We start from the raw sequence: 13,964 nt of genomic DNA on the forward strand, positions 1-13,964 counted from the left end.
GCACAGGGTTGTACTGGAAGATAATTCTCATCCAACACGACTCCAGCTCTTTTCAAAGCCCATTAATTCCTTGCTTAAATAAATACATAATACTTTCCCAAGATCAGCCATTTGATCAGAATATTATGATAGTTTTCATTCTGAGGATAAGGGATGCTCCAAAGCAGGTTATGGAAGGGGTAATTTGGGGGAAGTCTCATAATCTAGAAACTTTTTTAAAAGTGGCTTGAGAAAGGGACTGTGAAGTAAAGGTGAACTGAAAGTATCTTCGTGTGGAAAATGAGTGCAGTATTTCAGCTTATTGATGTTGCCTGGTAAACTGAGTTTACAAGTGCAAATAAGAAATCATACATAATGAAGTCATTACAGAGTCTCTAACACTGGACTTCGTTGTTGGTGTGCCAGTAAAACTGACTGATTAATCTACTTCCATATAACAGCAGGATAAAACAGCTGCAAACAAGGAGAACTTTGGAAAATAAATGCTGGAACCATTTATGAAGTGAAAACTAACTAACACTAATGGATTAAGTATCAGCTGTGGGGCAGGAAAACAATGTGTATGGGAAAAAAAAGAAAGAAAATCCCTAGGATAGTAGCAAATAGTTGCTTAATCCTTGAGAAAACTGAAGTGTGTCCTGTCTAAAGCAGCTTAAAGGAACAGTTTTAAGACAGTTTTGAATGCCAAAACACTGTTTATTCCTAACCTCAAGTTTCTTTCAATATGTGATATTCCACAAAATTTAGTCCAGTGAGACAACAGATTTGGTCAAATGAAAGCGACTCTGAGCTACACTGCCAGTTATTTAAAATTAAGTGTTTAAGTGATAAACCAACTTCTCTCTCTCCTACTTCTGTTGTTCTAATTTTAGTTACCATACAGTTTATTTTGTAGACCTCCTGCATGCTACAAGAGATATCTGTCATTCAGTCTTAGACTGTTCCTCAATTTTGACTTCTCTACTTGTAGACACACACAAAAAAGTAAAAATTAAAAAAAAAGCTGCATTAATTTCTTCATTTTCAATTCTTCCTTCCTTCTAGAAGACCTTGTTTGCTGATAGGAACAATAAAGGGTTAAAAAAAAAATAATCAAACTTGAAACAGAAAGTAGTGTGCCACAACAGCTACTCAAACTCATAATAAAGCCACTAGTATATTAAACAATGATCAAGACAAAGAGTTACAGAAACTTCCAGCTTTCACCTAAATTTGCTTTCAACAAAGAGAATTACCATGTATCTAGCTTTTCTATTTTTTTTTAAATTCCCATCCCAGAGTCATACAGCTGTACCTAACCGTTAAGCCACTTCACACTTTTTTCACTACCAGAGACTTGCAAAATCTGCTGCAAATTTTACCATACACTGAAAAATGTATGCAGTTCCTTGGTGCAGCCAATACACACCCTTGCATCAAAGAGATCAGAGGAAACACAGCACTGCCATACTACTGTGCTTGATTCTTCCTTCCTTCCATAGTTCAGGCACTCTGTTAAACCACTACCAGAAAATTTGCTTTCCCAAAGGTCTGGGACTAAGAAATGGGGAATTAGAATAAGAACACTCCAAAACGAGCGAACTCCATACCTGCCTTCCCACATCCTCAACAAAAGCACCAGCCAATTGTTTGTACTGGGCCTAAATTAATAATCCTTAGGGATTAAGGAAACTCCCAAATCATGTAAAACAATTTTTTATTGCCCATGAAGAAATATTTTATAAATTATGAGAAGCCGATCACATAAAGAGAAAAATAAACTCTGTAACTCCAGAGAAAATGAACAACTGCAACAATGGGCTCAAAAACTATGAATTTATCTGACTGCGAATAGTGGAGTGTATGCTCAGTGTAATGAAAGAGCGAAGCATGTGGTCAAACAACGATCTCAGACTGGGATCTGGAGCACCACTCTGCTTTCAGCCCATTTGCTTCCTGAATACACCCTACAATTAAGAAGAATTTTTCATGCTGCCTCTCCCTTCAACATCCAGATTCAAGAATTCACAGAATTTTAAAGTCGCATTAGCTCTGGTAACTAAAATACTTTCTCCCCAGGAGAGTGCAATTGTAGATGATCTTTTGGACAACACATGATCCTGGAAAGACAAAAATGGGAATAATCTTACACTTTTTATGATTCTAAGCACCTAAGACATAAACTAGGAATGTGGGAATGTGAAAAAAAAAACTGAAAAAAAAAACCCTAGAACACCTAAAAACTCCAATCCACAACACTTTAGGTTTAAAACCTAGTTGTGCCACATTCTTCAACTTCTGAGAGCTAGCTGCCTGAAGATTCAAAGATTTTTTATAAAATTACATCTGATTCAGTATAACTGGAAGAAACTGCTTTCAGTATGGTATACCTCCATAACCTGAGAAATCTGAGGTGATGAGACTGAGCACAGCTGCATAGTGCAGTTCCCATGCCTACTAAATGATACAAATTTTACCAGAGGAATATATAATTAAGAGTTAAAATATTGATCCTGTAGAGGTATATAATATATTACACCATACTCATCACAATGTTATTTCAAATTGTTTCTTAGAGATGCTGACAGAAGTCATTCCAGGAAATAAATTCTCAGACATGCATGACAGTTGCAAAACAATTGCATTTGACACACATTTAAGGGAGTCAACAGGCAGTATCCCCTTTACACGACTAAAGCAAGCCTAAATGGCAGCAATTTGTTCTGGAAGTACTTACTTCTGATGAGGTCACCATCAGTGCGATTTCCCCAGACAGACTGCTCTTGTATCTCTGGCTGTATACGTTGGTTACTGGAAGACTGGTTTATGTCTTTATCTCCTGCTGCAATATTCTGTTGGTCAGTTTTTTCTAAGGCAAAAGAAATGTGAGCTTGTTAGTTTCTTTGGTATTTTTCTTCTGGGTGAGCAAATCTTATATTTGAAAGTTAAAAACTAGAGAATATACAGTGCAACTTTCATTAACATCTCATACATTTTCCTTAGATATAACTCCTAATAAAGACAATTTTTGTTTTCCTAACCAGATGAAAATATTCCCTCCTTAAAAAAAAGTCTTTCAGTCATCATTTGTTTAGTCACACAAAATAACAGTCAGCATCTTTTGTAACAACAACAATTGAGTTTGATTATGTTCAGTTACATTCCATGGTATTTTCAGATAAAAATTTCAATCTGTCACACACACACAAAAACCTTACTTCTTGCCCATGTGCATGTGCCTCTGCCTCTGGCATATAAAAGCTACAGAAATTCCACAAAAGTCTGTTTTCCATTATTTACAATGCAACTTACGATTGAAGATCAATATTTTTGAAACGAAAATGATGACTACAATTAAATTTATTTTAACAGTGTGCCACTAAAAAATTAGATTTTGAATTAGTGATTATATTCAACAGCCTGTAAGGAAAAGAAGAATTATTTTCTCTCTCCAAGTATTCACAAGATGCAGAGAAGTTTCCAGAGAAGAAATTCTTACGCTTACTTCAAAAGATAGCAGATATTTTTGTTTTGACGGCCTTTATATTCTCAAGCCAAGGTGAGTGGCAGCTTTCATATTCATGAAATAGTTAATATTCATGTAGAATATTAGCTTATATCATTTCAATGTGAACTACTTTTCAGACATGTATGAGATATAATGCCTGCTGTAAAACTAAAGTAAAAGAACAACTGTTGAAAACTGTTAGATCTTTTTTTCAATCTGTTTATAAACTATACATATATGTGTATATATGTATATATATCTATATAAAACATTTATCACAATGTAATGATTTCATATCCACTAGTAAAGCAATTGTTCTGGTTCTGAGATGCAGAAAAATCACTGATTTCTACAGCTGCTATGGTTAGTTTCTTTATGTAGCCAACAGTAGTCTGACTTTAAATCCTAACTTTCTGCCTTTGTTATTCACCCTATTAAACTGAGCCACTGAACATCATTCAAAATAATATATGCCATATTATATGTATAGTAGCATGAGCCTTCAAGCACTGCTGCTCCTCTTCTATTATTTTCTGCCTCTGAGAATTCTGACCCTGCTACCTGTATGTTACCTCTCTCTCAGTGCTCCCTCATAACACCATTTCCTCAATACCTTGTCAATATCTCCTCAAGTCCATCCTAAGATGAATAGTTTCATCAGGATTGGTGCAAAGTTATCTCACTGATTGGAAAGATATTCATCAACTTCAATGAGTTTTGCATACTGCCCTTTATAACCTAACTTCTTCTAGACACTCATCCTCTCCAAACCAAAACCAAAATCAAACACAGATTTTCTTGAAGCTCTTTCACAGGCCTCAGTCACAAATTATTTATCCCAGATATCTATCAGACACAAATATGACTGTATTAAAGTGTAACAATTTTGTCTGTGCAGTTGGGCATTAGGTGCAAATGTCTCTCAAAAGTGTTTGAAAAGTGCTCTGCAATAGGTTGAATGAAAATAAGTAGTGTCCTGGAGAGAGCTAGCGTAAAGAACTGCAAGCACAGTACAATCTCCTTTTCATACAGAGTAAGCTTAAATGAGCTACTTTAAGAGATTTTGCTCTTGATCTACTTTACTGCAGTAAAAACACTTAAGATTAGAACAATATCTACCCTGCAGCTGTAGTACAAAACGGGAGAGTTGCTGTATACAATTTTCTTGTATAGGATACATGTTTGTAGTGCCTTGCTATTTGATGTAGTAAACAACAAACAACTGTAAGGAAAGATTAGTATCAGCATTTGTGGGGCTGCTGATGTTCCAGATTACATTTTTATCTACAAAAATTGAAGGAGTGCAGAATGCAACCAAAACATCATTATTCATAGGAATTTAGTTTTCATTCCTCTGCTTGTTTTCTGCTCAGTATATATATAAACATTTTTCTTTATGGGTTTTACTTGTGTTTTCCATGTTTACTTCCATTGTTCTAGCTGGATATGACAAACAGCCAGTCAAAACCTTGTAAACAATATTATTAGTTAACAAGAAAGAAAACGCACTATTAAGAAACAAAAACAACAACTGCAACTGAATACCAATTAACATGAATTGAGTGACTATTCTTTGATTTATTGAATTTGTATTAAATCTTCCCCATGAATGTTCCTAGCAATAACTTCAAAGTTGCACCAGTGACATTAAGCATTTATTTGATATTTTACTTCCCACTTCTTCATCACCCAGCAGAGAAGCCAGACTCCTGTCAGATGCTTCCATAGGGATGTGGTAGGTCAGAGCTAAGCACCACACAGCTGCTCCTACCCTTCCCAGTGAGGCATGGGGGAGATAGCAGAAAGAGTAAAAGGGAGGAAACCTGTGGGTCAAAATATACTAGTAATAAATGATGATAAGGAGAAACAAAGCAGAAGCAAGTGATACAAAGGCAATTGCTCACCACCTCCCACGGGTTTTCAAGCAACAGATACATCCCCCCAAAAAAACCTTCTCTCAGTTCCTGCTGAGGACCATGAGGGTACATGGTATGGTCAGTTCAGTCTAGCTATTCCAGCTGGCAGCCTCTTGCCCACCCCCAGCCTCTCACCAAGTGAGAGGCAAGCACGGCTCAGCAACAGCAAAACCACTGGTGTGTTATCAATGCTGTTTTAGTCAGAAATCCAAAACACAGCACTGACTGCTGTGAAGAAACCTATTTCCATCCTAGCCAGACTTGGTTTGGTGGGGATTTAGAAGAATGGTGCCTTAAGTTGTGTGTATTTTTTTGTAAGTTCACACTACTAAAAAAACTGATGTGCAGAACACTGAAAATAAACAAATACTGGTGTCCCAATTGTTCTTTCTCTCTGAAGTGCACCAGGCCTGAATTTTAGTAGAAAGGCATTTCTTTTATTATTTCCTTACAAGAAACAACTGATGATGGGATCATAGTATCTCTCTTTTTATTCTTATCCCTTTTGAAGTGCAGCTACAACATATCAACAACTGATCACACATGAAAACAGCCTCAAGAACAATCTTGAGTCTGTATTTTGTTGATGTCATTATTTTTTGATTTCGGTGTGTAAGAATAGTTACGGATACTTTATAAAAGGTAATGAATTCATGAGACCAGTAAAAATCCACATAAAAACCTTAGTTTTCTCCGATGTGCCATGCTTGTGGCAGAACAGAGTTAATAAAACCTGCAGCAAGCACCAGTACTAATGGCTGGATACTGCCATAGTCAAACATGTCATTTTTCCGCTGTATTTTCAAATAAATTTGTAACACTTCTCTGCTTTAATTAAGCTTAGCCTTAAGAAATTTTATGTAGTATTTATTTGGTATGTTAGCTTCTGCTTCATCTAGAAGCACTCTTCCACTCTCCGGTGACTAACCTTCAAAACTGACAGCCAAGAAGAAAACCAGATGCTCTTCCTAACAGTTCAAATAATGGAAGGAAAAGAATCATTATGTTCTGCATCTGGCTGTGCTTGGAAATCCAATCTCTCCTCAGAACCACTCCAAGTTACTCTAGGTTATGTCACAAAAGCAACACAGGCTTCTTACCCAGATACTTGGTTCTACTGACATATTCAGCCTCCTGATCAGTAACCTGGATGACTATATGCCTCCTCTAGGCGAGCAGCAGTCCCTGAGCTGAGCTCCTAGCCAAGAGCCCTGTGGGTTTGATAGCCACACAGATCACTCTGTGATTTATCCTGAACATAAGCATGGGCACAAACTCTACTTGTGCAGGGAATAATGCAAATGTAAGGTTTAAATAAGGAAAAGAAGGAACACGGAGGCCAAAGGGACAATTAACAATCTAAATCATATCTATGTTATGGACAAGATAAAAATTAAAAACTTGATTCACATCTAAAAATGTGTTTCATGAAATAAATGAGTAAAGTGAACTCTTACTTCTGAGTTATTTGGAATTATTAAAGCATATATAAATTTGTTTTATGCTACAGTAATTCACTGTACCACAATCTTTTTATATTTGTTTCTAGAACTACACAGCAATACATACATATTTCATGGAATAAATCTTTGTATTTGCAGTTGCAAATGACTGCAATATTGATTTTTAAGTTCAGTTTTGGTTTCATTAGCATGCAAACTGACAGAAAACACAAAATAAAAACAGGTAAAGGATGTGCATTCGAAGGACACACCTCAGTCTTTGACAAACACCCACCTCTCCTTCTTTAAGTGCTTGTCAATTCATATCTTTACCTTCCAGCTGTCTCCAACCACCTACCATCTCTCTAGAGCTCACACAGAAATGTGTCCCAGTGAGTTCAAACACAGCTACAGCAAGACTGAGATATCAAACATAGAAACATACCTTAATGCATAGAAACTATGTACTATCCAACCCCTCCACAAGCAAAAAAATGAAACTGACTTCCCATATTGAGTGTGTCAGATAACCTCATACTGTCACAGGCAGCTGATTTCTATTCATTATATGACACATAATACCATAAACTGATATAGCCCTCTCTTTCAAAAAGCTGAATGATGAAAATGGCTAGAATTGCAACATGACAAACTTGACTTCAGAAACTAGTTCAAAGTTCATGTACTGATACAGGGGTGTGGTAGACAAAAAAAGTTAAAAATCCTGCAGCTGTCACAACTAAAGGCTTTGTTGTTATGGCATTCATTTTCTGTTCACCAACACGATGGGAGGCAGCACCAAATAAAGTAAAAGCAGCTGCTGGGAAAGCCTTCTGGAAACCTTAGTGCATCATTCTCATCAAGGATGCAGGAACAAGCAGAATGGACTTGCATAGCTGACCACCATGAAGAATGCAGAAACAAGAGTAACTCAACACTATCACTATATAAGGACAGAAGAATGATGAAAGCGTGAGGTAAAGCTTATTTAAACACCTAGATATGACACTGCTGGGATGCATAAAGGCTGCCCCAAAAGTAATGCCTCCTATTTTATTATATCAGCCCGCAACGTCTGAGGCAAATGCTGGTGGTATGGCAGTAAGGATTGAACCATCCCATCAACATTCCTTAGCAGCGTCTGACATGGAAGGGTGTATGAAGAAAAGGTGTGTCAATGAATTCCTGCATGTGGAAAAAATTGCGTCCATTGAGATTCGTTGATGCTTGATGAATATTTATGGAGACCAAACAGTGGATGTGAGCACAGTGAGGCAGTGGGTGGTGGTTCAGCAGTGGTGACACTGACAGTGGGTCACCTCTGCTGATGCAGACTTTTAGGAGCACAGCATGCAGGCTCTTGTTCATCACAAGTGAAAATAAAGAGCTCATGGTGGTGACTATGTTGAAAAACATTTTTTAGCTGAGACTTTTCTGTATCAACTAGTGTTACTGTATTCTTTGTCTCCGTTGTAAATCCACAGAAATAAATAGGAGGCATTACTTTTGGAGCAACCTACACACTCTAGTCTAGTACTCTAGTCTCAAGATCATTTCTTGGCTAGGGTGCATCAGGCACATTCCTACAGTACATCTTCCAGATTGTTTAGTTTAAAAGGAATCCAGCCCAGGTCACTCCCCAAGAAAGCAAATCAAAGCTGGGGTGAACAGGGTGTTCAGTTCAAAACAGCACTACTGATTGAAAACACTAGCACAGACACGGTCATCGCTGCATACTACTTAACAGGAAGAAAAGTCAAGTGTTTAAAGTGAAGCCTAACTTCTGAAGGTCTAAAATAGAGTTTGAGAAACATGACTGCAATATAAAGCTTGCCTATGAGATGGAACAAAAATATTTCAAATTTGATGCAAGACCTTAACAGTCAGCTCTGTGAAATACAAGTCTATCACACCCATGTAGACATGAATCACTTTACTGGAACTGCATGCACATGAAACTGAAAGCAGAAGTGTATTATTATGACTAGCTAGAGTCAGACAATTCTGGAAGTTTTAGGTACTGTAGTCAGTAACGTTTAATAAATGCTTTACTGCTGACAGAAAACTATACAACTAACTAACACAGATTCTCTAAACTCTCTTCACATTAAGTAGAAATTCAAATAGGGCAAACCCTTCCTAGGTTTGAGCAATTTGTGTGTATAACTTAGCCATTAAAATGAAAATCCATTACTCTCAACATTGGGGCATTGCTAGTAAAGTGCAACAGTCACAGTGACAGTTATAGGTGTTGCTTCAAGATGTTTCCAGAGTGAGTTTTCTGTCACCTCATCTTACCTAGCGCTGTAGTGCTCCTGGTCATGAAAACAGTTGAAGACACAGAATACTAAGGGGTTTGAATCACATCGCTGAAGAAGAGAACACTGTTTTTGTGATTTTCTGGATGGAGGTTCTGAATGAACTAATACTGCTGTATATGGTTTCTTCAGGCACCAAACCATAACTGCATCTCCACTCAGCAACAGTGACATGATTTGCACAGGAGAGAACAGCCACTTACAGAATCTCTTAGTACTTCTACTAGACTCAGCCATACACACCCATCACCTAATAAAGAAACCTAATGGATTTCCATTGTATAAATGGCTATTAGAAATTTCTAATAGTTTGTGTGATTATCATTTTTTTTCTTCATTTCTTTAGATTGTTTGTAAATTCAGAAAGTTAAATATTAATTGACATGTTATTCTACTCAGTCAGTTGATAATGGGCAAAAGTAGAAGCATTCCAAATACTTCATAGATGATAGTGTTGCATCTTTTAAAATGTGGCTTGATTCCCAAAATACAGTTCCATGTTTGTTGAAAGTTCTCTCTTGTACTCTCTGGTTTATTCAAATGCAGAGGATTTAATGGAAGAAGTCTACCCATAGTCCAAGCAACAACCATGGTGTGACCTCTAATATACAAAATGTTCTCCTTAAAGCAGAAAGGCTACTGGTCACAAATCGTCAAATTCCTTGCTTAGGGATGCTGAACTATTCTGGCATTTGCCAGTGCTGAAAATACTTGATCACAGTCAAAGTAAACTGATATAGACACTATGCATTCTGACTACGTTGTACTGCACACAGGCAGATGTAGTCATATTTTGATTCCAAGGCCTATGGAGCCCAGAAAAGCAGAGATGATGTGAGCAAAATCTTGAACAACAGCTCACAACTACACTTACGCTTCTGCAAGGACGTGGCAAAACACAAACCCAGTGTTTGCAGAAATTAGGTTAAATCTGTCATCCTCTTTCAGCTGCACACTTTTCACACAAATAATAGTTTAAAGACTGAAACCGAGTATTGATATTGCCAAAAAAGAGCACCATTTCATCAACTATCTCTCACAGTATGGAGGGGCAAAGTCCAAAGATTCTCAGAAATATTTATATATGCGTTAAATCATAAAATGAACTGAAAAAGAACAGTGGCAGTGGAGAAGATAAGAGAGTCTATTGCTTAAGGCAATGCATGAACGTTCTCTGAAGTTGAGAAAGTCAGAGAACGCCACCTCTGTAGGCCAAGCTGAATCTCAACCCAAAGTGAAGTTCTTTTGTTTGTTTCCTCCACATTGTAGCATAGTTATTTGCTGAGTATTTACAGTTCAGTTAGTTTCTTTTCCTTTTATGAAAAAGAGAGCATCTGAATACTTATGAGAACAAACAAAACGAGCACCTCAAAATTTGGATTTTTTTATGACACCTCACCAAACTTCAGAAGAAAACAGAAGTTTGTTCTCAGGATGCAAGATATCTACAGCAGGTAGACAAATATAGAACACATGTTAAAGTATGCTGCTATCAAACAGAAAGTCTTGCTCATTAGGGTGTGCTTAAAACTTTGCTATATGTAAATTATTTTTTTCTGATTAAAGATTTTTTATTCCTAGGTGGACACAAACCAAAAAGATGTCATTGTAAATATAAGGAGTCATCAGCTATCTATTAGGAGATGATTCCAAGTAAATTAATAATTATTTCAACTTACTACAACTCTAGCCCATTTTCAGAAATAATGAAAATTTCAGCCACAGCTTTTACAATTATCCCCAAATTCTACAGTAGTCAGTATACTTTGTGTGTCCTGTGGGATGGTACAGAAAGTGCTGCAGGGTGTTGAAAGTTCCAGATATATTATCTGAGATCTTCAGTCCTGGAATATCTCAACTACCTAACCCTGTAACCACACACTGCAAAGCTGACAACAGAAATGCTGGAATATAGACTGGAAATGTTATGAACTCACCTCTTCCTCTTTCCACCCCCATTTCCCCAACAGAATTAGACTTGAAAAAAGCAACAAATATCCACTGTTATCCTTAAATCTAAGTTCACTAGAATTTTTTTTTTAAAAGGCACATTTCAATGCTGAACTGAGTAAAAAAAAAATGAAAAAGGCTTTATCTTTCTGTGAACTATGCATGTCCCTTAAAACTGAGCATGTGCCTTGAAAGGTGTGGCCAGTGAGCAAACCTCAGTCAACACATTACACTACTTTGTACCTTAGTGATCCCTGAAAAAGTCACTCTACAACCTTTCACTTTGACAACTCTGAGCTGAAGCTGTGCCTTTCAGGCTCTGCACAGAACTTGTCTGTGTGCAGGCCGCTGCTCTTCTCCTTACCTTCCATAAGAAGAAAGAGCAGGTATTGAAAATCTTATGGAAATTGAACCATATACAACTTTATTTCAAAGTTAAAACACAATTCAAAGTGGTACTGTAAGAAGACTGTTCTCTAGGCTACTTTGCTCACTGGCTTGAAACTCCCCTAACTCTGATGTATGGCCTACACAATGCATTTAACCAGGGTGGCCATTGGATCACATGACAGAGAAAAGTGTGGAAAATAAACATGTATGACAAATACTGTTCTTTTCTGGCCAAAACGTGATTCTGAGAGTTCTGTTCCGCCTGATCTTCTGTATCTAATCTTCTTTTATTATTTTTTTTTTACTGTTTAGAAGTTATGAGTCATTCTCCAGGACAAAAAAAAAAAAAAAAACAACAAACCCAAAACAATAAGATAAGTATAAGCCAATTTAATATGTCTCCCTGCCAGACTTTTTTTTTTTAAAAAAAAAAAAACTTTGCTGCAGATACTTTCTGGTTTCTCAAATGAGTCTTCAACTTTGATTTCACACAGCTATTGATTTTCCACGTTACAAAAGCAGAGGCTGCATCTTTAATCCGCTGTTGCACAACCGAGTTACCAGGCTCTGCTAAGTTAACCTCTTATGTATAAAGTCACAGCCTTTGAACAACCTTATTTGTCTGTTCTTCAGAGGCAAAAAACTGCTGTCAGAACTCTGAAAAACAAAGCAGTAGCTGTAAATGCAAGAAAAGAAATAAGTCTCATCTTCACAGGCCAGAACTCAGCAGGCAAACACACTGCCCTGCTTTGAGGACAACCTACAGAACACCTTGTCAAACTCCTCTACATGAAGGTGATCAGAGCATCAATATACTCTGTGCAAGTGCAAACTGCACACAGTTTGAAGAATTTCTCGCTATGATGAACATGCTTCTGAAGAACAGTTGAGCAGTAAACACAAAACAAGTGAACAGTCTATGAACAGGCATTAGGCGCAGCACCAACATAAACTAAGAGGAGAAACAGGAGTGCGCCCTCCCACCTGCACAGCAATGCTGGCCCAGGACTGCCCTTCTCAACTCATTGCAGGGCTGAGAATTAGAGCTTGGCAAAGAGCTCCAAAAAGCAAACGCCAAAGCTGAGCAATGTGGAGGCGTTTTCAAGGAGTAGCATCTGCCTCTCAGTGACTGCAGTTTTTCAAGCAGTGAGAAGCAGCGCTGACATCAGTACATCCTTTACTTCTTCCCATTTTGCGTTTTTTACATAGAATATTTCTGGCTAAAACAATAAGGCGGGGTAGTGAAAGTGTTACAGAGGTACACCCAGGAGGGGCCGGGAGCGGGGAGCAGCGAGGGGTTAAAACCCACAGAACGAGTCAGTAAACGCATCATTCAAATAAAAGGCGCAACAATTACCGAGAAACTTTAAAGCGACTCACCTCGAGGGAGCGAGATCAAAGCGCCGCCGTCACTCGGAGCCCGCTCTGGCCCTTCAGGCCCTGGAGGAAGAGGTTCCCTCACTTGGGACATCTGCCAGCTCTCACCGAGTAGCGCAGAGCCTGCACTCCCTCCAGCCGAACTAACACGCCACCCTGCAGGAACAAGCACGCGAAAGGACTCGTTAGCGCGTTCTACGCAGAAAACTCACGGCTCGGGGCGCGGGACCGCGGAGGGACAGCGACGGAGCGGCGGCAACTTCGCGGCCAGGCGCGCCGCCCGCCCCCCGCGGCGACACCCGCGGGACCGGGGGGCGGTGGCCGCGGGCGAGGGGAGGGCGGCGACGGCGGCCCGGCAGCCGGAGGGCGCGGGGCCCCACGCGGCGCGGAGGGGCGCGCCCTACCTCCGCATTTCCTCCCGCTCCGCCGCGCAGCCCGGCCCCCCTCTGCGTCCCCGCTCCCCCGGCGCCCGCCGCCTCGCGCGCCCCGCGGGCCTTCCCCCGGGCACACGCGTGCACTCACGCACCCGCACTCGCCCCCCGCCGGCCCCCCGCCGCCGCAGTCACTGCTTTGCCATCATTTCCGGACGATGAAACATCCCACTCCGGCTGGCGGCGAGCGCGGCTCGGGGCGGCCGCTGTGCGTGTCCCGCCGCCCGCCAGCGCCGGGCCGCGGGCTGGGCCGCCCCCCGCCCCCAGCCGGGCCTCCCGCCACGGGAAGTCCCCGGGAGGCTGAAACCCGTCAGGCAGAAATAGGGAGAAAGGAAAAAAAAAAACAAAAAAAAAAACAACCACCACCCTGAAAGGAAGGCTTTCATGCCTGGACAGTGCTTGCAGCTGTAGGGTTTGGCTGAGGCACTTCTCATGGTGCAGCCGCTGCCTCAGAAGTTGTGCGTTGCGGTGGTTACTGTTTGCCTTCACCCCGTCGCGCCTCAGAAAGCGGGCAGCCTGGTAGCCTGGTCAGGGCTGTGGGCTCTGCTGCCTGCCCGGCCTGCCGCCCCTCACACCTGTCCTGGCCTGTGTGCCTCTGCCCACAGCACGGGTATGTGAGGAGGAAGGACTGGACAAGTATTTTTCAGATGCAG

General features: G+C 40.0%; 1 protein-coding gene across 1 annotated transcript in view; it reads right to left on the reverse strand.

The window, feature by feature from the left end:
• The window catches only part of MDFIC (MyoD family inhibitor domain containing), a 48,279-nt gene extending 34,519 nt beyond the window's left edge, over positions 1–13,760 (reverse strand). Inside the window, 4 exon segments of the mRNA XM_048956510.1 lie at positions 2,717–2,848; positions 12,884–13,036; positions 13,407–13,643; positions 13,646–13,760. Coding sequence (XP_048812467.1) covers positions 2,717–2,848; positions 12,884–13,036; positions 13,407–13,643; positions 13,646–13,745 — 622 coding nt within the window. The 5' untranslated portion in view covers positions 13,746–13,760.
• Positions 13,761–13,964: the final 204 nt, after the last annotated feature.

The sequence above is a fragment of the Lagopus muta genome, chromosome 1 (assembly GCF_023343835.1).
Source record: "Lagopus muta isolate bLagMut1 chromosome 1, bLagMut1 primary, whole genome shotgun sequence".
In the NCBI taxonomy this organism is placed as follows: Eukaryota; Metazoa; Chordata; class Aves; order Galliformes; family Phasianidae; genus Lagopus; species Lagopus muta.